Genomic DNA, 23,259 nt, shown 5'->3' on the forward strand with positions numbered 1-23,259 from the left:
TTGCTCATATTTGACCATGTTTTACCTATAAAAACAAGAGTTTCATATGGTATAACCTATTTGTTGACTTGACCAGTTAACTTTGTGGCAAAAAGTAAAAGGAATCATAACGGTCCAAAGGGTATTAATGACCTAAGTAAAACTTTCACTGGGACAGGGCAGACAAAGGAGACCCTCTCCCATGACTAGAAAATAAAGAACAACTACAGTTATTTGTGAATATGGCAGTGAGTTTCCTTTAATCAAAGACAATCATGACAAATGTATTACCTATCAAAAGCTACATTTTACTAAAAACAATGTGCCTTTAAAAATGTTGAATCATACAATATATACAGTATGTGCCGCTTTCCTTTCTGGACTTCGCTGTCCATCTGAGTCCTAAAAAAGGGGGGGAAATATCTGGTTAACAGTTTATAAATAACAAACCAAAAGTTCGTATAACATACATAAATGAAATCCAACAACTAGCCTTCCTCAGTGAGCAGGGCCCAGGGAAATCCACATTTTATATATATATATACATATATATATATATATATCTTACATTTATTTTCTTCTTTCATTTAAAATATTTTTACGGAAGTAAATTATCTTGGAACAAAAGTATTTCAGTTAATTGAAGCACATATTGAGTGTCAAGTACTAAAAAGTTTATTTTGATGCTCAAAATCAGAAAATTTGAGCTCAAAAAAATCCTTAGCAATGATCTAACTTGAAAATCTTCCCATTTTATACATGTATTTATAGATCTTTAAAAAATAAAGTTGAGTGAGATTAAGTGACTTGCCCATGGTTTTAAAGTAAGGGGCAAAAATAAATAAAGGAATGGTCAGAGCCAAGAGAACTTAGTTCTGATTCCACAACTGTCTGCACTACAAAATGCCAGACCATTATTAAGATTTCTTTCTAGAAATGTTACCCTTCATATAAATGAAGAATTCTTTCATAGCCTAATACAAATTTCAGAAATGGCAATTTACCAATATTATTCTAAGGTAATTCTATCCTAATCCTCCTTTTCTGCTTTGTACTTACAAAATAAGCAAATCTAATGGGACAGTGAACAACAACATGGATGGGAGAATTCAATATTTCACTTGGCTAATTTACCAGTTTGTTGGAAGAAAAAAAGAAGCTGGGTACAGTGGCTCACACATAATCCCAGCACTTTGGGAAGCTGAGCTGGGAGCATCCCTTGAGCCCAGGAGTTTGAGACCAGCCTGGGCAATATAATGAGACCTTTTTTCTATTTTTTGCTTAAAAAAAAAAAAAAAAAAAATCCACCAAACCAAGAACAATCCTGTACTGCCTCTTTCAGCTGCAAATCTTTCTCTTTTTTTTTTGAAATGCAGTCTCGCTCTGTCACGGTGGCATGATCTCGGCTCACTGCAACCTCTGCCTCCTGGATTCAAGCAATTGTCCTGCCTCAGCCTCCCGAGTGGCTGGGATTATTCGCATGCGCCACCACGTCCAGCTAATTTTTGCATTTTTAGTAGAGACGGGAATTCACCATGTTGGTCAGGATGGTCTCGATCTCCTGACCTCGTGATCTGTGATCCGTCTGCCTCAGCCTTGGGATTATAGGCATAAGCCACCACATCCAGCCTCAGCTACAGATCTTAACAGCACCATTGTCATTAATACAGAAAAGGGAAAGTAGAATCATTATGCCTTTCTCACCTGTTACATACAGTTCTAAGAATAGGGCACTAGAGGGAGGCAAAAATCCAAATTTCACTGGAACAGGGAAAAAGGAGTTTGGATTGCCAAATAAACATTAATAAAACTGTGTAGCCATCCCATTAAAAATGTTACCTTCAGTGAGCATCAAGCACTTAGCCTCTGCTGCCTCTGACTTGGAGTAATCACAGGCTCTGAAATCTCAAAGGTCTTCACAATCTCCTGGCAGACAAAAAAGAACATTTAGGCACTGGGTTTATTGCAAGTGAAGTCAGAGTCAGAACTATGCAGGGGCAACAGAGCTTTACCTCCCAGTCACGATAACTCAAAGCTATAATTCCTTGATTCCTAACTTGTGAGTTTTGTTCAAATCCCTCATTTTCTTCATTAATATTAACAGGCTCTGAAAGACAAATTTTTCAAAGGTTATCAAATTGGAACAGAAACTGATGATCTAAACAGAAACTGATAATCTAAACAGGTAATCTAAACAGAAACTGATGAATAATAGCAATGGTACCTGTATTGAAAAGATACTTATAACAGTACATACTTTTTAGGATTTCATGCATTATGGAGCTGCTGCAGTATTATTACAGAAGCCAGTAATCCCATCTGTTTCCATTTATAAGAAACAGGTACTAGAGTAACACATTCCAGACATTTGAAAGTCTGCATATCTATGTGTGTATGACACACAGAGCTAAGCCCTAGTGAGTCCAATAGGGCACTGAGAACATTGATGTTCTCAGTGTGATGTTCCCAGTCAAGTGTGATGGAAATATTCACTCTCCACAGGAGATCTTAGGAGGACATAAGAATGGAGAGTGAAATTATTCACTTCAGAATAAAAGATTCCTAGAACCTCAAGGAGAAAAGAAGGTGCTGGCATCTGACAAAACATGATTAAAAAGAGGGATACTACAAAAATGACTGCAATCACCAACTTTGTAAATTAAAATCTGAGGGAAATTGTATCATTTCTTTGTTAATATTTACAGCAGATGTTGAATCAGTGATACAGATGAATCCATCAAAATTTTAGACACTGACCATGTTTTCAGTATCTTCAGGTAGTTGAGCAAGATACAACATTGTAAAAGTTAATCTACATTGAAAACGCATTTACATTTAGTAAAATATATTACTTAAATTCTACTAACAAATATATTGTCTCTAAAACTAATTTTTTGGAAGACACCAATTTTTTGGTATCATTTACCTATTATTGGCAGTCGGTCTTGGTCAAGTCTTATTCTTGCAAAACCATCCTAAAACGAAAACATGATTTTAGGAGAAGACAAAAATTTAGACTCAAATCTATAACTACTAGATGAAAAAAATTACTCAGAAAACTCAGTATCTTAGAAAATCAAATTATACCATACCAATAATAAGGTGACGATATAGATAAGACTTCTCTAATATCTTTTGTTTACAGGTATCTTTTGGGTTTCTAATCAGCTCTTTTACCCAGACACAGCCTTCATCCTGAGAATCTCTTAAGTGAAATTCATCTTGTCTCTTTAACTGATTTATATATATTTTGGAATACTCCACATTTTATTCTGCATAATTCTGTCACTGGGACCACTGGCAAAATATGCCTTTGTTATCATTTCTGAGAAAATACTTTGGTTGACACAAGCTTTTCTCTGAGGTTAAAATCAAATTCATCTTATATGTGGGAATGCAACCTGAAGTAAGATTAAAGACAGCCTAAAGCAAATTTCCATGGTACATTTCTGAGTAGAGGTTTTTTTTAAACCAATTTTGAAATAATTTCAGACTTAAAGGGTTATAAGGCTACTATAAACATGTGCCATATGGCCTTTACCCATATTCATCAGTCGTTAAAGTGTGAGTTACCACATTTACTTTATCACTCTACATATTATTATTTATGAATGAAGTGAGAATGATAGGTGGCCTGCTCCTTTTCCCTAATCTTTCAGTGTGTATTTCTTGAGAATAAGGATATTCTCTTATACAATATCACAGTTATCAAAATCAGGAAATTTAACATTTATACCATACTGTTATCTAATCTACAGTTGCATTCCAATTTTTCCAATTCTTTCTCTAAATAATGTCTAAAACATAAAAGCAAGCACATATAATGTTAGGTAGCTTCTTCTACCTAATATGCCGATTAATGTTTTGCTACAATGGGTCTGAAACATATACTGGCTAGTGTATACAGACACCTTTGCCAGCTCCCTTCTACAGCTTTTCTTCTGTATGCTTTTAAACGCATATAAAAGCAATTAAAAAATAATCTTTAATCTTACCCGTATAATGAAGGAAACATGAAAGATGTTTTCCACAGTACGGGGGAAAGAATGTGGATCAACCACAAAGTCAAAGAAGGACATTGGGGTATCAGCTATAGACAAAAAGAAAAAAAAAATTAATTTTTGCTTATCATTAATATCACTACTCTCAGCATTGGCCAGAGAGACAAAGAAAAGATGAGCACTCATCCTGCCACAAGAATGTATATCAATCCAGGCTGGGCACAGTGGCTCATGCCTATAATCTCAGCATTTTGGGAGGCCAAGGAGTTCAAGACCAGCCCGACCAACATGGTGAAACCCTGTCTCTACTAAAAATACAAAAATTAGCTGGGCATGGTGGCACGTGCCTGTAATCCTAGCTCCTCAGGAGGCTGAGGCAGGAGAATTGCCTGAACCCAGGAGGTGGAGGTTGTGGTCAGCCAAGATCGTGCCATTGCACTCCAGCCTGGGCGACAGAGTGAGACTCCGTCTCAAAAAAAAAAAGAATGTATATCAATCCAATCCTTCTGGAGGTCAATATAGCATCTCTTCTAAAATCATGTATGCCCACTTACCTGGAAGCCACCTCTAAAAGGCTGTCCCGCAGAAATACAAGCGTAAGTCCCTAAAATTACATACTAAGATTTTTTACTTCGGCAATTTACACAAGAGTAAAATGCTATAAAGAAGTTAAATCATCCAGCTGGGTATGGTGCTCATACCTAAAATCCCAGCACTTTGGGAGGCTGATGCTAACAGATCACCTGAGGTCAGGAGTTTGAGACCAGTTTGGCCAACATGGCGAAACCCCGTCTCTACTAAAAATAAAAAAATAAAAAAATAAAAAAAATAAAAATTTAGCCAGACGTGGTGGCGTGTGCCTGTAATCCCAGCTACTCAGGAGGCTGAGGCAGGAGAATTGCTTGAACCTGGGAAGTGGAGGTTGCAGTGAGTCAAGATGGTGCCACAGCGCTCCAGCCCGGGAAACAGAGCAAGACTGTGTCTAAAAAAAAAAAAAAAGAAAAAGAAAAGAAATTTAATTATCCACTAATGGAGGATCTGTTAAATATATTTATAGTACAGCCATACAGTGGGAATCAGTGAACAAAATAAGGGAGATCTATATGTCATGATATGGAAGAATGTCCACGTGGAAAAGTCGTATCCCAGAAGAATGTGCATATTATAATTAGCTTAGCTTGGAAAAAAAGAAAAACGAAAACTATTTAGGTAGATGTGCATAGGATTGATACAATAATTTGAAAATATACACACTGCATTTTATAATGAGGTGGAATAGGTACTTTTGACATTTCTTACTTGAATGGCATATTTCATTTTGTAACAAAAAAAATCCCCATCTTTTAAAGATAAAAACGAAAAGTTAACTTCAAAGTTCTCACATGAAATTTTTAATGGAGAGAAGAATCCTCATTAAATGTATATGCCAAGAAGTTATCAAAATGCTTCAAACATTACATACAGCTGAAACTGCCTTTTTAAACACATGTAACCTCATTGAACAGATAAATCCACCTTGAATTTGGTGTTACACTTACGATCTTCTCGAAAATATGTCTGCAATAATCCCAAGATTCTTTCTACTTCTTTCTCTGTTGCTTCTTGGTGAGATTCTTCCATTCTGCTTAACTGAAAAAAATAAAGTGATTATCAAGCTGACAGCCTACTTACTGGCCTATTAACAACCTTTTCTTCTCTCTTGCACACCCAAACTTTTAAACTGAGACAGGGTCTTGCTTTGCCACCCAGGCTAGAGTTCAGTGGCACAATCTCAGCTCACTGTCACCTCAGACTCCTTTGCTCAAATGATCCTACCAACTCAGCTTCTTGAGTAGCAACTAGAAGTGTGCACCACTACACCTGGTTATTTTTTTTTTTTCTTTTTTTCTATTTCATGCTACCTTGTCTAAGACACCTGGCTAATTTTTAAAAAAATTTTTAGGTATGGGGTCTTGCTATGTTGCTTAGGCTGGTCTCAAGCTTCTGGTCTCAAGTGATCCTCCTGCCTCAGCCTCCCAAAGCACCTGGATTACAGGCATGAGCCACTGTGCCCAGCCTAAATGTCTTCTGCTGGGGATTGCTAGCAGTTTATATCCTCATCTTAAAATTTATGGTTTTTAAAAAATACAGATTTCCTAGTTTCAAGTTACTAATAGAAGAGTAACATTACAAAATCAACTATTTTCAGGTTGAATATAAAATAGCAAAATACAAAAGGGTAGTTAAGAAACAGTAGTTCTCGAGTGGGCGTGACTCCCCCCCCCCACCATCCCCAGGGGACATTTGTTGTCATATGTAAACATTTTTGGTTGTCATAACTGGGGAGTGGGGGTGGGCTACTGGCATATAGTAGGTAGAGGCCAGGGGCGCTGCTAAACACCCTATAATGCACAGGACAGCTCCTAAAACCAAAAATTATCCGGCCCTAAATGTTGACGGTGCTGAGGGTGAGAAACCCTAGCTTAGAAGAACTGATGAAAACTACAGAAATTAGTTTAAACAAAGACAAGCAACGAATCTAACAAACATGCTTAAAACGGCTTAAATAAAATGATTATTTAAGTGACAAAACCTGGCTCCAGACCTGAAAGCTTAGAAAAAATGGCCAACTTGCATGCACACTATTTTAACAGCTATTTTAACTTTTAGGTGTTTTTTAAAAAGCAACATTTTAAAACAAACAAACCTGGGCGGGCATTGCCCTCTCCTCTCGTACTGCAGGAACTTTTCTTGGACGATCAGTTCGTGGCTTTGGTGCAGGGAACTCTCCATATATTGAACCCAACCTAATGAAAAATATGCTTTCATGTCTTTTTTTGCCTGTTGTTTAACAAACTAATTTCACTAATTAAAAGCACTCTGCATGGTATAGTCAAATTCAGACCAGGCATCAATGATATATATATAAGCTGAAATCAGACCAAGACTCTTGGTAAGGTTTATGACATCCTTTCTGACTCCTTTGTATTTCTACAAAATTTCTAGGAGCTTTACTCAACCACAGATACCTCCTCAGACACCTTCATATTGCCCTGCACAGTAAGCCAATCAATGTGCCTGTGACGTCTTCCCATCTAACCTATTATCTATTTTTCAAAGCCAACTTCTGAGATCAGGGGAAGGATGAGTATGTATATGGGGAAGCTCCAGTGGGGTTAGAAGCCTTTGATCTGCAGATGCCAAGGGAGAGGCTCCCAGCCCAGGACTACAGAACACATCTGTCTTAGGATAACAAAGCAAGTCATAGCCATGGGATTCCTTTTCCTTCTGGACTTTCTCCACCAGCACCCTAAAAAGCCCGAATGCAGACTTGGGCTACAGGAACAGATGTATCATGTGGAGATGAAAGCCCCAAGAATACAGGCTCATGTGGTCCCTACACTTGAGGAGACGAATGTATATGATGTAGATGGACAGATACATTATGCACATAGGTCCATTTCAACATAACATGGTAGGCTACTCCGGGCACACTCCTGCTCCACAAGGAGCAGTATCCATCAATCAATTCAATCAAATAACGTGGTAGAGATCCTGGATGCTTGGAGAATACTGCTCAAGTGCTATGAGAATACCTGGGCAGAGAGATCTACCCAGACGTGGGAGTGATGTGGGAAATCTGATCCTACACTGATAACACCTCTGTCTGGAGAAGCTGCTGGAGGCTTCCAAGTTGGGGCCTGTGAGATAAACTTTACTGGATGGAAAAGATTAAAGGAACTGGAGAGCAAGAGAACAGCAAGTAGAAAGACACAGTTTAAAGTGCTTCATTGTGGCTGGAAATTGGGCTGAATGATGAGACAAAGTTGAAGGCTTTATCTTTAGAGCCTAGGATTTGTGAGTTTAGTGCAAGAGCAAAAAACAAAGACTTAGACTTTATCCTATGATAAAAGTGTGGTATATATTCTGCTAAACAGAATGTATACAAATGGCTCTGGGCACCTGAGTTACCTGAAGTCTTACTAAAAATAGATGCCAGACCCCAAACCACACTACTACACTGTCATCTCCAAAGCCTTCTACCCGAGCCACTAGCAATATCAAAGGTTTTTAAAAGGATGATTTTTTTTTTTTTTCAAGATGAATTAGAAAAGACAAATGCCCAGGAGCTATACCACTTAAAGAAGAAAGGACTGAACAAGTCAGATGGCTACCCTAGAGGAAGCATTTGCTGGGCATCAAAACCAGTAAGCTTGAAGGTCCTGTTAGAGAAGAACCAGTAAGAGCTGTTTTTGGTTTCTCCATAGGACCAAGCTGGGAAGTTGAGACAGAAGCCAATTTCATTTGAATATGAAAGAAATCTTTTTTTTTTTTTTTTTTTTTTTTTTTGAGAGGAGTCTCTATCTGTCACTCAGGCTGGAGTGCAGGGGTGTGATCTCGGCTCACTGCAACCTCTGCTTTCTGGGTTCAAGCGATTCTCCTGCCTCAGCCTCCCGAGTTGCTGGGACCACAGGCAAACACCGCTACATCCGGCTAATTTTTTTGTATTTTTAGTAGAAACAGGGTTTCACTAGGTTAGCCAGGATAGTCTCAATCTCCTGATCCACCAAACTCAGCCTCCCGAAGTGCTGGGATTACAGGCGTGAGCCACCGCACCTGGCCAAGAAATCTTTTTTTAAAATGAGAGCTTTATCTAAAAAGTGAACTGGGCAGTTATGTGGCAGTGACTAGGAATCTTCAAACATAGGTGAGTGGTCATCCAACAACGTAGGATCCTCCTATTGATAAGAAATCCCATCATATGATAAGGATTTCAAAGATGATAAACCGAGAGTCTCATGAGCTAGAAGCAAAGGAGCCAGGAGACAGCACTGGTAAAGAGGTTCTGACCTTTCCTGCTAAAGCAGAATCAGAGATCCTTTAAGGTTCCATCCACATCTAGAGTTTATGGACTTTCTGTTTTTGAGACAGGGTCTCACTCTGCCACCCAGGGCAGAGTGCAGTGGCGTGATCTCGGCTCAATGCAACTTCTGCCTCCCAGGCTCAAGTGATCCTACCACCTCAGCCTCCCAAGTAGCTGGGACCACAGCAGGCTAATTTTTTGTATTTTCGGTAGAGCATGGGTTCTCACCATGTTGCCCAGGCTGGTCTTGAACTCCTAAGCCTAGATTATCTACCTGCCTCCACCTCCCAAAGTGCTGGGATTATAAGCGTGAGCCACCATGCCCAGCCTAGTGTTTATGAACTTTTACATCAAAGTTTTTAAAGTGTCCAAATAAAGAGACTGTCACCTCTACGAGACCAAATAATCTTTGTCCCTACAAGAAAACACAATTTAAGTTTCACAAATGGCTGGTCTGTTGGATTTTTAAAATAATCTTACAGAAAGTGGAATGTATGGGTTTTATTAAAGGTGTTTTCTGCTGTTTTGCCTGATATTTTCCAGGAGTCATAGACTATGAATTCAAAATCAGAACTGTCTTCATCACGGATGAGTTCTTCAGCTTCTAGCGGATTTACGCCCATATGTGTCAGCTACAAAAATGAAGGAAAACAAAAAACCCCAGTTAAGCCACAAGCAATCATTGTCCAAATCCAATAAACTGCATCACTCAACCTTTAAGAGGCCAGATGCAAAGCCTGCTTTCAGGGTCTTAACATGTTGGCTAAATTTCTTATTGGAAAGATAACTTTGGAGTTAAAATCCAATTTTCAAAGCTACCTTCTTTTTGGCAGAAAATATTCCTCAATGTACTTAAAATCTTTGGGTGAGAAAGTGAAATGATTTAGACCAGTGATTCTCAACCTGGGTATACTTGCCCCCCAGGGTCTTTTGGCAATACCTGGAGACATTTTTGGGTGTCACAACTGATATGCTGCTGGCATCTACTGGGTAGAGGCCAGGAAGGCTGCTGAATATCATATAATGCACAGTACAGGCCTTCAAAACAGAGACATGCGCAGCCCAAAATGTCAATCAATTAGTGCCAGTGCTGAGAAACCCTGCTCTAGCCTACTGGCAACCAGAGGGATTTAGGTATGCCAGAACTCAACCCCCTGAGAATTTTTGTTTTTTTTGAGACACGGAGTATTACTCTTTTGCCCAGGCTAGAGTGCAATGGCATGATTTCAGTTCACTGCAAACTCCACCTCCTGGGTTCAAGCGATTCTCCTGCTTCAGCCTCCCAAGTAGCTGAGATTACAGGTGCCTGCCACTGCGCCTAGCTTTTTGTATTTTTAGTAGAGATGGGGTTTCACCATGTTGGCCAGGCTGATCTCCAACTCCTGACCTCATGATCCACCCACCTTGGCCTCCCAAAGTGCTGGGATTACAGGCATGAGGCACCACACCGGGCCTCCCCGGGAATTTCTGTGTCACAAATAGTTCATGTATTAGCAAAGCTGCGCTAGCATAAAAAATATACAATTAAATCTCAAATCAAAATCTTCAAGATAGCACAGGGAAATTCAGCTGGTGTTCAGATTTTAATTTTTAGCCAACCTCCTACAAATCTCTCTTCAGTTTGTATCTCAGTATATCCAGAGAGCAGAGGCGCCCCATCTCTGAGAGAATAGCTCATCCTAAAATTGCCTTCCTGGGAAGAATTGGCAGAAGTCAAATAATTCTCTCATCTCAAACTATCTTACAGAAAATGTGTTATATTGAATTTGCTTTTATGAAAGTACACTTTTATTACATTATGCTATAAAATGCCTAGAAGTTATCCAGTTACGATGGCAATATCATATATAAACAATAATCACAAAACCCTCAGGGAGCTTAACCCTATTAAAGGCAACCAGACGGCCGGGCGCGGTGGCTCAAGCCTGTAATCCCAGCACTTTGGGAGGCCGAGGCGGGTGGATCACGAGGTCGAGAGATCGAGACCAACCTGGTCAACATGGTGAAACCCCGTCTCTACTAAAAATACAAAAAATTAGCTGGGCATGGTGGTGCGTGCCTATAATCCCAGCTACTCAGGAGGCTGAGGCAGGAGAATTGCCTGAACCCAGGAGGCGGAGGTTGCGGTGAGCTGAGATCTCACCATTGCACTCCAGCCTGGGTAACGAGCGAAACTCCGTCTCAAAAAAAAAAAAAAAAAAAAAAAAAAAAAAAAGGCAACCAGACTTGAAAGAAAAGAAAGGCTCCAAGGCGGGGCTGGTCAGAGCACTGCTGCCTGTTCTCCCACTGCACCCTAGTAGGTGGACATGGCAGTTCTGGTCTGTTCAACTGACAGAGAGATCCACCCATCTTTCCTCATAGTGTCTATATTGGATGTTATACATAGGAAAGTCTTCTCCACCAAGACTGGACAACTATTAATTTAAGGTTTTATATATAATGCTTTAAGACTTCTAGGCCGGGCATGGTGGCTCAAGCCTGTAATCCCAGCACTTTGGGAGGCCAAGGCAGGTGGATCACGAGGTCAAGAGATCGAGACCATCCTGGTCAACATGGTGAAACCCTGTCTCTACTAAAAATACTAAAAATTAGCTGGGCGTGGTGGCGCGTGCCTGTAATCCCAGCTACTCAGGAGGCTGAGGCAGGAGAATTGCCTGAACCCAGGAAGCGGAGGTTGTGGTGAGCCGAGATCGCGCCATTGCACTCCAGCCTGGGCAACAAGAGCGAAACTCTGTCTCAAAAAAAAAAGACTTCTAGAATTTGTTTTGATAGGTTATTTAAAGTATAGAGCTTAACCAGATAAAGTAATTTTAAAAGAAATACAGTGCATTATGCTCACAATAAAAAAAAGCTAAAGAAAAAAAAAGGAAAAGGTTTGAAAGACAAACGAAATAATCTTGGGCCTCATGCCTTTATGAAAAAATTACTTCATCTGGTTAGATCGAATAGTACTAAATTGTTTTAAAAACCATTTAACATAAACATCCAGTTAGAAATGCAAAGGCAATGTTCATACTGAGGTGCAGCTATGTGTGCTAGGACAGAGGTTGGCTCAGAATAGAATTATTTATCTATTTTTTTTGATGCAGAGTCTTGCTCTGTAGCCCAGACTGGAGCGCAGTGGTGAGATCTTGGCTCACTGCAACCTCCGCCTCAGGGGTCAAGGGATTCTCCTGCCTCAGCCTCCCGAGCAGCTGAGATTACAGGCAACCGCCATCATACCCAGCTAATTTTTGTATTTTTAGTAGAGATGGGGTTTCACCAAGTTTGCCAGGCTAGTCTCAAACTCCTGACCTCAGGTGATCCACCAGCCTCAGCTTCCCAAAGTGCTGGGATTACAGGCATGAGCCACTGCATTCGGCCAGAATAGAATTTTTTAAAAAGACAACAAAGTAAGATACAAGGTCAGTCTCTGTGTGCTTTTTCTTTTTTTTGGTAAATTCATTAAGGAATAGTTTTAGAATTGCAGGTAACAACTATTTAAACTTGACAAGAGGCAAAATAAAGGTGAATAAAACATAAAACCACAAAAAGCAAAACCCAATCATATTCATATGGTTCTGAAATATTCTAAAGACAGACCAAAACATGCCCTCTCGCCAGGCCTAACTCAACTCCAGCTGGGCTCTGCCATCTCAGAGTGGGCTTCTGCCCAGCCCACGACAGAGGTCCCAGGTCACTGAGAATGATCTAAAACACCAGTGGACAAAGGGAAAATGGCCACTGGCAAATGACCACAGCACCCAGCATCTGAAGACAGAACACAGCAGGATTTTCAAACTGCCCTAAGCCCCCGCCCTAAATTCTACCACATAGCTCTACTTTCATCTGTTTAATTTGGTAAGATCTCTCTGGAGGAATCTGAGACCGAAAAAGAAGAATGAAGTAAGATCATTTGCATACTGATAGGAACGAAGTAAATAATTATACAATATTGACAGACCATTTTTATTCAGAGTCTATAGCTTTGAACTTACTAGAGTTTCAACGTATCTTAACATGTCAAACGAGCTCAGGTCCGAGCGCAGCTGCTTTGCTTTCTCTTTGCCCAAATCTGAAGCCAAAACAAGAAAGTGGGCATCCAGGACTGCTTCTCTTGCTCGGGAGACTATTCAAAAAAGAAAGAAAATATTCACATTACAAAATATACATTATCCATAGATACTTTCCCTACATTTCCAACTATTTACCAGGATTTCCCACTGGACCAAAAAAAAAAAAAAAAAAAAAACCCTCAATAGGCAAATGATCCATCTCCTTCTAAAACCAGTTCTCCTGCCCAACTCACCAAAATCTCTCACAAAGCTGATCCGTCTTCCTAAAAGCCAGCTTTCTGTTCTAGTTCCCCTACCCGTTAGCTGAATCACAATCTCTTAAATAACTTCAGTTGAGCAAAACTCCTTTCATGTCTAATAGTCACTTTTCCCCATCTCAATAACCCATCCTAGCACAATTATCATGTGTGCCGATGTAAGGAAAATCAAATGCCCACTCCATGCCGGGCCCTGCGCTTGGTGTGGTGGTTTGTGAATAGCCATAGGTAAGTTGCTAAGGAGCCTCAACCAAAATCATGGCACGTGCCGGGCTGGCACCAGGAGGCTCATGCCTCTGTATGGTTTCAGAGGCAACCCAGCAAAGCCACCCAAATGAACAGTCTACAGGCAGCCGATAGTGACCTCTGAGGATGGATGCTCAAAAAAGGCTTGAGAGAGGACATGGGATTTAAGATAAGCTATGGAAAAAGATTTAAATGAAAGGAGAAGCAGGCGGGGCACAGCAGCTCATGCCTGCAATCCCTGCACTTTGGGAGGCCGAGGCAGGCACATTACTTTGAGCTCAGAAGTTTAAGACCAGCCTGAGCAACACGGTAAAACCCCGTCTCTACTAAAAATACAAAAATTAGCTGGGCATGGTGGTACACGCATGTAATCACAGCTACTTGGGAGGCTGAAGATGGAGAATCACTGGGAGGTGGAGGCTGCAGTGAACCAATATCATGCCACTGCACTCCAGCCTGGGTGACAGAGTGCCACTCCTCTGAGGCTTCCTTTAGGATTCTTCTTTGTAGGTGTTCCCAGACTACTGTACATGCTCCCTGTTGCCTGCAGGGTCTGATTAAGCCAACCCCCTCAGCCCCACTGTTTCCTTTTGTTGACCCCTCCCTTCATCTCCCATGAACATCCTGTGCCTGTCTGCCCCATTCCCTTCTCCTATCATCTAGTTATTTATTTATTTTACAAACTCAGACCATCAAATCTATGAAATGTCAAGCATCGATTGTTCGCTGAGCAACTCCTAGGGCTCCACCGAGTGAATAATTTTGCCCTAAAATATTGCTTTAAATAGTGGAAAAGCTGAGGGTGAAATGATGTGGGGATAAAGAAGTGACCAGAGGCACAGTAAATATCAAGGGAGTAATTGAGCCAAGTCAAGACTAACAGTGAGGAGACTGGGAATCCAGGCTGCCAAAGGAAGACAAAGCTTAAGAGGGCAGCGGAGGGAGTTAACCAGGTGAAGGAGAAAGACCTGGTTCTTGAAGGCTTTGATGACGCTTAGCAAATCGGTAGACTAAGATGGGAATGGTAAGGAGGCTGTGGTCAAAGAAAGGCAGAAATTGGAGAGCATACATAAAGTGATAAAAGGAGACAACATTTAAAGCACTAGTCATACTCAGCGATGACTAAAAATAAACATTCTAGTTAGTCCTTTAAGAAATGAAGAACCAGTGAGGTGCTGTGGGGCTCATGCCTGTAATCCCAGCACTGTGGGAGGCTGAAGCGGGTGGATCACCTGAGGTCAGGATTTCAAGACCAGGCTTGCCTACATGGCAAAACCCTGTCTTTACTAAAAATACAAAAATTAGCCGGATGTGGTGGTGCACACCTATAATCCCAGCTACTTGGGAGGCTGAGGTAGGAGAATCACTTGTACCTGGGAGGCGGAGGTTGCAGTGAGTCGAGATGGCGCTCTGCACTCTAGCCTGGGAGATACAGCGAGACTACATCTCAAATATCAAAGAAAAAAACAATGTATTGGCTGCATTCTCCCCTTCTGTTTCCACAAACCTGTCAGAGAGGCATGGAGGGGACAGTGGTCTGGGGAGTAGTCCTATTGGTCTGTGATCAAGTATCCACATCAGGGAGTAGCCCTCTATCACCGGGCAGGCAGACGGCTGCTACCAATACCACTGCCACTGCTTTCAATTCGAACGAAGGTTATTTTTTAAAGCATCCATGGCCTAGAGTTCAGTGCTTTGGGATCTCTCTCACATATGCACCTGGGATAACTCTACACGCACGCACCCCAGACGAGACCAGCAGGCCCACCTCCACTGGGTTACAGATGGACCAACAGCAAGGAGTTGAAGGAAAGCAAGACTGAGAATCGGGCAGGAAAGAAACAGGATGTCAGAGGCGAGCTCAGGTCTTTAATTCACCCACTCAACCAATGTGTACTAGAGATACGGCAGTAAACGCAAGAAAAAGAAAAAAGGTAACACGTGTAAGGTTCTCAAACTTGAACAGGCAACAGAATCACCTGGGAGCTTAAGACTGACTGCGGAACCCACCCCCAGAATTTCATGGAAAGCCCTCCTTATATGGTAAGTGCATAATAAAAATGGCATTATTGCTATAATTAAACGGCTCCCAAACTGGGAAAGCACTATTACAAATGTGGGAATTGTTTGATGTCAATCATTTGGTGCTTACGTAACACTAACTAAAAGTATCACAAAACACAGTATCATATAAAAAATAAATTACCTTCATTAAACAGAGTGTTGGCCTCTTCAAGGACCTCTGTTAATTTGTCGCCGGCATTTAGTATGTCCTCCCGGTTTTCTATTTAAAAAAATACAAACTTTGGGAAACTAGCTCAGTATTCACTAATAAGAAATTGACAAAGTTATCGCCTACAACAGTAAAGCCAAGCCGTGGCCCCTGCGCCCTGAGTAACTTTAACCAAAATGGTCCGAAAAAAGAGAAAGGCGACTCTACCCTTTACGCAGCATGAATTTTAAAAGGAAACCCTGGCTCCCTCAAACCTTAACCCAAAGGGCTGGACTCCGGCTGCAGCCTCTGAGTGCTCCACAACCGAGTGGTTCTCAGACTTTGCAAACAACACCATCAAGATATCTCGAGGATCACTGCACAGCTGGGCGGGTCCACCTAGAGAATCGGATTCCCTGGGGCCGGGTGGGGTCCGAGAACGTGCATTTGACAACTCTCGCGCGCCGCTACCGCTGCGGGGGCGGGAGCCCATGCAGAGGACCGCCGGGAGCAATCAAAGCACGCAGAGTCCGCGTCCTGCCTCTCCCCACCGGCTGGCTGGGCTCGGGAGGGTCGGCGAACGGCTCTGGCCTCCAGCTTTCCCAGCCGGTTACTCCGGGACCCGCGCGCTCCCCGCCAAGGTTGCGCAGCTCCAGCCACAGAACTGTGGGAGCACTCTGTCAACAAATTAAGGTGCGGAGTGCGACGAGGGGCTTGCTCCCCGCGCGTCTGGATCCGCGCTGCCGGGGCCTGCGCCCGACATCTGCCTCCGCGCCCTCCCCACCGCGCCCGGCGCAGCGCGGGGACCGCGGCCCTGCCCGCACCGCACGGAGGCGCCACCTTACGTTGAACGGAGTTGATGAGCGCCCGGTACTGATGGCGGATCTGGCGGCACAGGCCTTGGTCGGCCTCCTCCTCCAAGCTGGCCGGGTCTATCATCTCGTCATCGGAATCCGACGGCTCCGTGTCCTCCAGGCTCGGGCGTTCTGGGGCCTCCCTGCGCTCCAGCGCGGCGCCGCGGCGGGCCCCGGGCGACAGCGGGGACCGCGAGCGGGAGCGGGTGCGATCCCGGTGCGGCTCGCGGCCCCGGCCCCGGCCCCGGCCCTGGCCCTCGGGCCCGCGGCCGCTGCTGTCCCCAGACATCGCGCCAATTCGCCGTGCAGCTTCAGAACGGCGGAAGTTCGCGCCAGAAACTGAAACCCCTGCTCTGCGCGAGCGCGCGCTCCCAGCGGAACGCGGCTCCAGGCCCAGCGCGAGCACACAGCGACGCCTGTGGCGGGAGGCCGGCTACCGGGCGGCTGCCGGAACCGCCGGGTGCACGGGAGGGGCCTGGAGGGGATCCTCTGTTCCCTTGACAGGTGCAATGAGCTCCCCCTTACTCCACACTGCAGGGCCGTGAGAATCTTGGTTTTCTGGCCCCCTTTCCCACCCCACTGGACCTGCATCTTCCCTGGGTTCCTTTGCCTGCCCAGGACACAGCCACAGCCTGGCACCAGCATGGGCATGAGGTGCATATGTGTTGAGCGAGGTTCCTGCCGTGGAGCAGGATGAGCGCAGGACGTGGAGACGAGAAGTTCTCTGCTGCTCACCTGTGACTTAAGAGGTAAAGTCAGTCTTGCAGATAAGGGGACACAGCTGAATGATAGGGGAAAGGTTAACCAAATACCAGGCCATGCTCTTAGGCAATCCAGATGTAACCCTTAAAACCTGTAACACGGCCGGGCGTGGTGGCTCACGCCTGGAATCCTAGCACTTTGGGAGGCCAAGGTGGGTGGATCACCTGAGGTCAGGGGTTCAAGACCAGCCTGGCCATTATGGTGAAACCCCATCTTTAAAACAAAACAAAACAAACAAACAAACAAAAAACCTGTAACACACTGAATTCAGTTTTATTGCTGCCCACAGGCCCAACAGCAGATCATTCCTGCAAGCAGGTCACTGCACACACGTTAGCTGGCCTGATTTAAAAGACCAGCCTCTTGGCCGGGCACGGTGGCTCACGCCTGTAATTAGTTTCCCTGTGCCATCATGGCTGGGATTGGGAGGGCAAGTGGATGAATCGAATGTTTATGTGCAGCTGGCAATACCACCTTTTGTAAGTATGGCAGAACAAATTAACAGGTAAACTCTGTTAACCATCCTTCTAAATATCTACAACACAATGTCACCAGAACACCAGGGTTTTGGTCTAGGGTCCTGCTGCCCCCCTCACAGAAAGCCAGTCACGAAGACAACCATTATTACTAAGGAACAAGGCTTTAGCTGGGTGCTGCACTCAAGGAGATGAGAGCTCAGTCTCAGATCCACTGCCCTGCCCAACTAAAATCAGGAGTTTATACAGTTGCAGGGAAGCAATGTAACAATGTGTGGCAAAACAGGAACTCAGGAGAGGGAATGAAGCTGTGGGGACTTAGGAGAGGGCCTGGTGTCCATCGGATGCAGTCACCAGGTGAGTTTCAGTTTTTTGATACTTTGAGAGGCCTCAGGGATCCTTTCCTGAGGAAGGAACTCAGATTAGAGAAATGTAAGTTTCAGCCTTAAGACTAGAAAAGGCCGGGCGCGGTGGCTCAAGCCTGTAATCCTAGCACTTTGGGAGGCCGAGGCGGGTGGATCACGAGGTCGAGAGTTCGAGACCATCCTGGTCGACATGGTGAAACCCCGTCTCTACTAAAAATACAAAAAATCAGCTGGGCATGGTGGCGCGTGCCTGTAATCCCAGCTACTCAGGAGGCTGAGGCAGGAGAATTGCCTGAACCCAGGAGGCGGAGGTTGCGGTGAGCCGAGATCGCGCCATTGCACTCCAGCCTGGGTAACAAGAGAGAAACTCCGTCTCAAAAAAAAAAAAAAAAAAAAAAAAGATTAGAAAAGATAATTTCTAAGTTTATCTAAATAAATAACTGTCTATAGGACTGTTGGGTTGGTCTCAATGACAGTCTGTGTTCACATTTGATTCTTTTTTTGTTTGTTTGTTTGTTTTTGAGACAAGGTCTCATTCTCTTGCTGAGGCTGGAGTGCAGTGGCGCAATCTCAGCTCGTTGCAAAGCCCAAACCTCACCTCAAGTGATCTGCCCACGTTGGTCTCCCTGTGTGCTGGGATTGCAGGCGTGAGCAGGCATGGCCTGATTCTCAAACTAGAAGATTCTAAGAATACCTCCTGAAGGGCCCAAGAAAAATGGAATTATATTCAGTATACTTTGAAAGATAAATGTATGAATTTCATCCCATGTATTTTGGATAGTATTCGAGTATTGTTTCTCAAAAGTTCTCTTTGGTGCCAAGAGCACATTTTCTCGAAGGAACAATATTACACGTTGGGTTACCACACAACCTACAAAGAGACCATTGTGTCCACCATGTCAACTAAACTTGAGTTAGGCAGTATTCATTGCCGTCCAACAGTTACTACGTCACCCACCCCTGGTTACCTGTATTTCAGGAAGGGCACATGTGTGCGCCTGCTTCCTTAGATGAAACGTGATGGCTCTAACCAGGTCCCGGTAATCTCATTCCCCTTCCCCAGTGACTGGTCTAGGGTCATGTGATGCACTCTGGGTCTGTAAGATGTGAGAGGGCTTCCCAACTGGATAGAACACAAAGCCTCCAGAAAAGAAAACCCTTGACCCTTCTGCCCCTTTGAGATGGCTGGTATAAGAATGTGGGGCTGCCATACTGGCAGCATCTGGTACTCCTAAGGTGACAAGCATGAGGAAAGACCAGAGTGCTGGGGACAGTGGAGAGCAAAGATGGACATGGCTGAATTGCTGAATCAACCACATACCTCCGGACTCCCTGAAAAGTAAGCCATAAACCATGGTTTAAACCACGGTTGTTTTGTAGTTGTTGCTTGTAGCTCAGTGTTCTGTAATGGAGACTTAGCATTCTGGGTGCAAGTTCATTCCAAGCTCCACACCAAAAATACCTGAAGTAGGCCCGGCACGTTGGCTCACACCTGTAATCCCTGCACTTTGGGAGGCCGAGGTGAGTGGATCACCCGAGGTCAGGAGTTCGAGACCAGCCTGGCCAACATGATGAAACCCCATCTTTATTTAAAATACTGCAAATTAGCTAGGCGTGGTGGCAGGCGCCTGTAATCCCTGCCACTCAGGAGGCTGAGACAGGAGAATCACTTGAATCCAGGAGGCAGAGGTTGCAGTGAGCCAAAATTGCGCCACTGCACTCCAGCCTAGGCAACAAGATCCAAATCTCATCTCAAAAAAAAAAAAAAGAAAGAAAAGAAAAAAACCTGAAATAAGTCATTCTATTCAAGAGTATTTAAGGTGTACTCATAGGATAGACACCCTACAAAGCACAGCAGGGCACACAGATAATTCAGGTACACTTGCCTTTGCCTTCCAGGTATCACCAGAAGACAGGCATGAAACTGATTCTAAAATTCACGTGGGGAGCCAGGTGTGATGGCTCATACCTGTAATCCCTGCACTTTGAGAGGCCAAGACAGGTGGATCACTCGAAGCCAGGGCTTTCAGACCAACCTGGGCAACAAAGCAAGACCCTGTCTCTGCAAAAGATAAAAAATAAAAAATAAAAATTAGCCAGGCATGGTGCACACCTATAGTCCTACTGACTCTGGAGGTAGAAACAAGATGATCACTTGAGCCCAGGGGTATGATGCTGCAGTGAGCTATGCTCATGCCACTGCACTCCAGCATGGGTGACAGAGTAAGACCTTGTCTTAAAAACCAAAATTATATGGAGGCCGGGAGTGGTTGGCTTACGCCTATAATCCCAGCACTTTGGGAGGCCGAGGAGGGTGGGTCATGAGGTCAGGAGATCGAGACTATCCCGGCCAACATGCTAAAAGCCTGTCTGTACTAAAAATACAAAAAAATTAGCTGGGCGTGGTGGCACACACCTGTAGCCCCAGCTACTCAGGAGGCTGAGGTAAGGGAATTGCTTGAACCCAGGAAGCGGAGATTGCAGAGTCGAGATTGCGCCACTGCACTATAGCCTGGGAGACAGTGTGAGACTCCGTCTCAAAAAAAAAAAAAAATTATATGGAAATGCAAGGGACCCAGAATAACCGAAACAATCTTGAAAAACATGGACAAATTTGGCAGGACTCAGATTTCTTAATTTCAAGATAATACAAAGCTATATAATCGAGACTGTGTGGTATTGTCTTGAGGATAAACATATAGATCAAAGGAATGGAATTGAAAGTCCAGACTTAATTCATTTATGGTTAACTGATTTTCAACCAGGGTGCCAAGACAATTCAATAGGGAAAGAACAGTCTTTTCAACAAATAGTAGTGGGACAATTGGATATGTGTATGCAAAGGAGTGAAGCTAGACCCTTCCTTCACACCATACATAAAAATTAACACAAATAGATGGACCCAAATGTAAGCAAATAATGTAAAACTCTTAGAAGAAAGCATAGCTGTAAATCACTGTGGCCTTGGGTTAGGTGATGGTTTTTTTAGATAAGACACCAAAAGCATCAGCAACCGCAGGATTAAAAATAGATGAACTGGAGACAAAGTTTGGGATAATTTGTTACAGCAGCCATAGGAAACAAATCCAGGTGCCCCGGTTGAGCAACCATGGGAAGATATTACCACCCCAAGGCCTAAAGGGTCCGCAGGAAGCCGGGCGCGGTGGCTCACACCCGTAATCCCAGCACTTTGGGAGACCGAGGTGAGTGGATCACTTGAGGTCAGGAGTTCGAGGCCAGCCCAGTCAACATGGTGAAACCCTGTCTCTAATAAAAATACAAAAAATTAGCCAAGCATGGTGGCATGTGCCTGGAATCCCAGCTCCTGGGGAGGCTGAGGCAGGAGAATCACTTGAACCAGGGAGGCGGAGGTTGCAGTGAGCCGAGATCGTGCCGCTGCACTCCAACCTGGGAGACAGAATGAGATGCTGTCTCAAAAGAAAAAAAAAAAAACATCCAAAGGAAAAAGCAGTGTTATCAGAGCCCCATGTAGACTGAAGCCATCAGAAGGAGCAGCCAGATAGGCATTCCGGTTCTAGAGTTTGCACCCTGGCAGGACCATGATTCTAAGCAAAGAGTTAATGAGGGAAGAAATACCCTGATCTTATCCTTCCAACTTCTATTCCCCTGCTTTTACCTCTTGTTGGCTGAGACCAACAGGATGCAAGAGGGCAGGAGAACCTGGTGATGCAGTCTCATAGGCCCGTCCCTGAGCAGAGCAGGACCGAGAAAGATGGAGATGGATTTGAGGTGGGAATGGGGACAAATGGAGAGTAACCGGCCTTGTGGGTAAAGGCTCTGCCAGGGACTATTTTGCTAGGTATATGAGAAATCCCACTATAGCGTGTTAGCCAAAATGGTTACAATTCTTCTTGTAAAACTAGAAGCCTAGAGGTAGGCAGGCCAGGACTGGTGCCTTGGCTCTACTGCCTCAACCCAAACGTGGCACATGTCACTGGGACTAAGGAGAAGTCTATTGAGGGTCTTTTCAGAAATGTTTTTCTACACAATAAAACTTACACACTAAGAGGAAGTACTCCTCTTTAGCCAAATGTCGTGTCTGTGTATATTGTTCAAAATATGGCAGTCACCCTGTGACCATGCGAGGACAAATCAACATTACCCGACAGCAAGAACCCAAGTCCTTCATGACGTCACCAAGCTGCTGCCACTGCCTTTTCTCTGGACATCTTGTCACAGGAGATAATAAATGCCCTTATTGTTTTTGTTTTTGTTTAGACAGAGTCTTGCTCTGTCATCAGGCTGGAGTGCAGTGGCACAATCTCAGCTCACTGCAACATCTGCCTCTGGGGTTCAAGCAATTCTCCTGCCTCAGCCTCCCAAGTAGCTGGGACTACAGGCACCCACCACCACGAACAGCTAATTTTTGTATTTTTAGTAGAGATGGGGTTTCACCATGTTGGCCAGTCTAGTCTCGAACTCCTGATCTCAGGCGATCCGCCTGTCTCCGCCTCTGAAAGTGCTAGGATTACAGGCATGAGCCACCATGCCTGGCTCTCCATTTTTTTTTTTTTTTTTTTTTTTCTAGAGATCTCCATCCCAGGGCCCTGTGTCTGCCCACTTCGATTTGGATGAGCTGTTATTCCAGTCCTGCTACATAGTTGAACCGTGGGGCTTCCTTTTACTGCCATCTTTGGTTAAATTCATTGCTTTCTGGATTCCATGGTTAAAATGGCTTTTAGTTTATGCCCCAGTTTTGCTGAGGTACTTTCTTAGAAGAGATGTAAAATAAACAAGTTTTATGAGTCTAAAGAATGTCTTTATTCTTTATTCTACTTTTCCATTTAGTTGAAGATTTGACTGGATATAGAATTTTGAGCTGAAAATTTTTCATTAGAAATTTAAAGGCATTGTTCCATTGTCTGCTTGAAATCGATTCTCTTTTTCTTTTTTTTTTTTTGAGATGGAGTCTCCCTCTTGTCATCCAAGCTGGAGTGCAGTGGTGTAATCTGGGCCCACTGCAACCTCCACCTCCCAGGTTCAAGCGATTCTCCTGCCTCAGCCTCTTGAGTAGCTGGATTACAGGCGTGGGTCACCTTGCCTTGCTAAGTTTTGTATTTTTAGTAGAGACGGGGTTTCACCATGTTGGCCAAGCTGGTCTCAAACTCCTGACCTCAGGTGATCCACCAGCCTCAGTCTCCCAAAGTTCTGGAATTACAGGCATGAGCCACTGTGCCCAGCAAATATT

The 23,259-nt window shown here is 43.8% G+C and overlaps 1 protein-coding gene across 2 annotated transcripts; it reads right to left on the bottom strand.

Annotated features, from left to right (window-relative positions):
• Positions 1-209: 209 nt before the first annotated feature.
• Positions 210-16,861, bottom strand: NSMCE4A (NSE4 homolog A, SMC5-SMC6 complex component). Of its 2 annotated transcripts, XM_039465326.2 has the most exons (11): positions 16,439-16,855; positions 15,588-15,665; positions 12,801-12,931; positions 9,304-9,455; positions 6,667-6,766; positions 5,519-5,609; positions 3,975-4,069; positions 2,906-2,954; positions 1,992-2,086; positions 1,819-1,905; positions 210-381 (listed from the first exon to the last, which is right to left on the bottom strand). In XM_039465326.2, exons 1-10 carry the CDS (start codon positions 16,734-16,736, stop codon positions 1,831-1,833), a joined length of 1,164 nt encoding a protein of 387 aa, XP_039321260.1. In that variant the 5' UTR covers positions 16,737-16,855; the 3' UTR covers positions 210-381; positions 1,819-1,830. The 2 variants fall into 2 exon arrangements, with proteins under 2 accessions (XP_039321260.1, XP_074239101.1); XM_074383000.1 differs by lacking the exons at positions 210-381; positions 1,819-1,905; positions 1,992-2,086; positions 2,906-2,954; positions 3,975-4,069 and adding an exon at positions 4,093-4,449 and having other exon boundaries at positions 5,515-5,609; positions 16,439-16,861.
• Between the last annotated feature and the right edge of the window lie 6,398 nt (positions 16,862-23,259).

This window comes from Saimiri boliviensis, chromosome 12 (assembly GCF_048565385.1).
Source record: "Saimiri boliviensis isolate mSaiBol1 chromosome 12, mSaiBol1.pri, whole genome shotgun sequence".
Taxonomy (NCBI): domain Eukaryota; kingdom Metazoa; phylum Chordata; class Mammalia; order Primates; family Cebidae; genus Saimiri; species Saimiri boliviensis.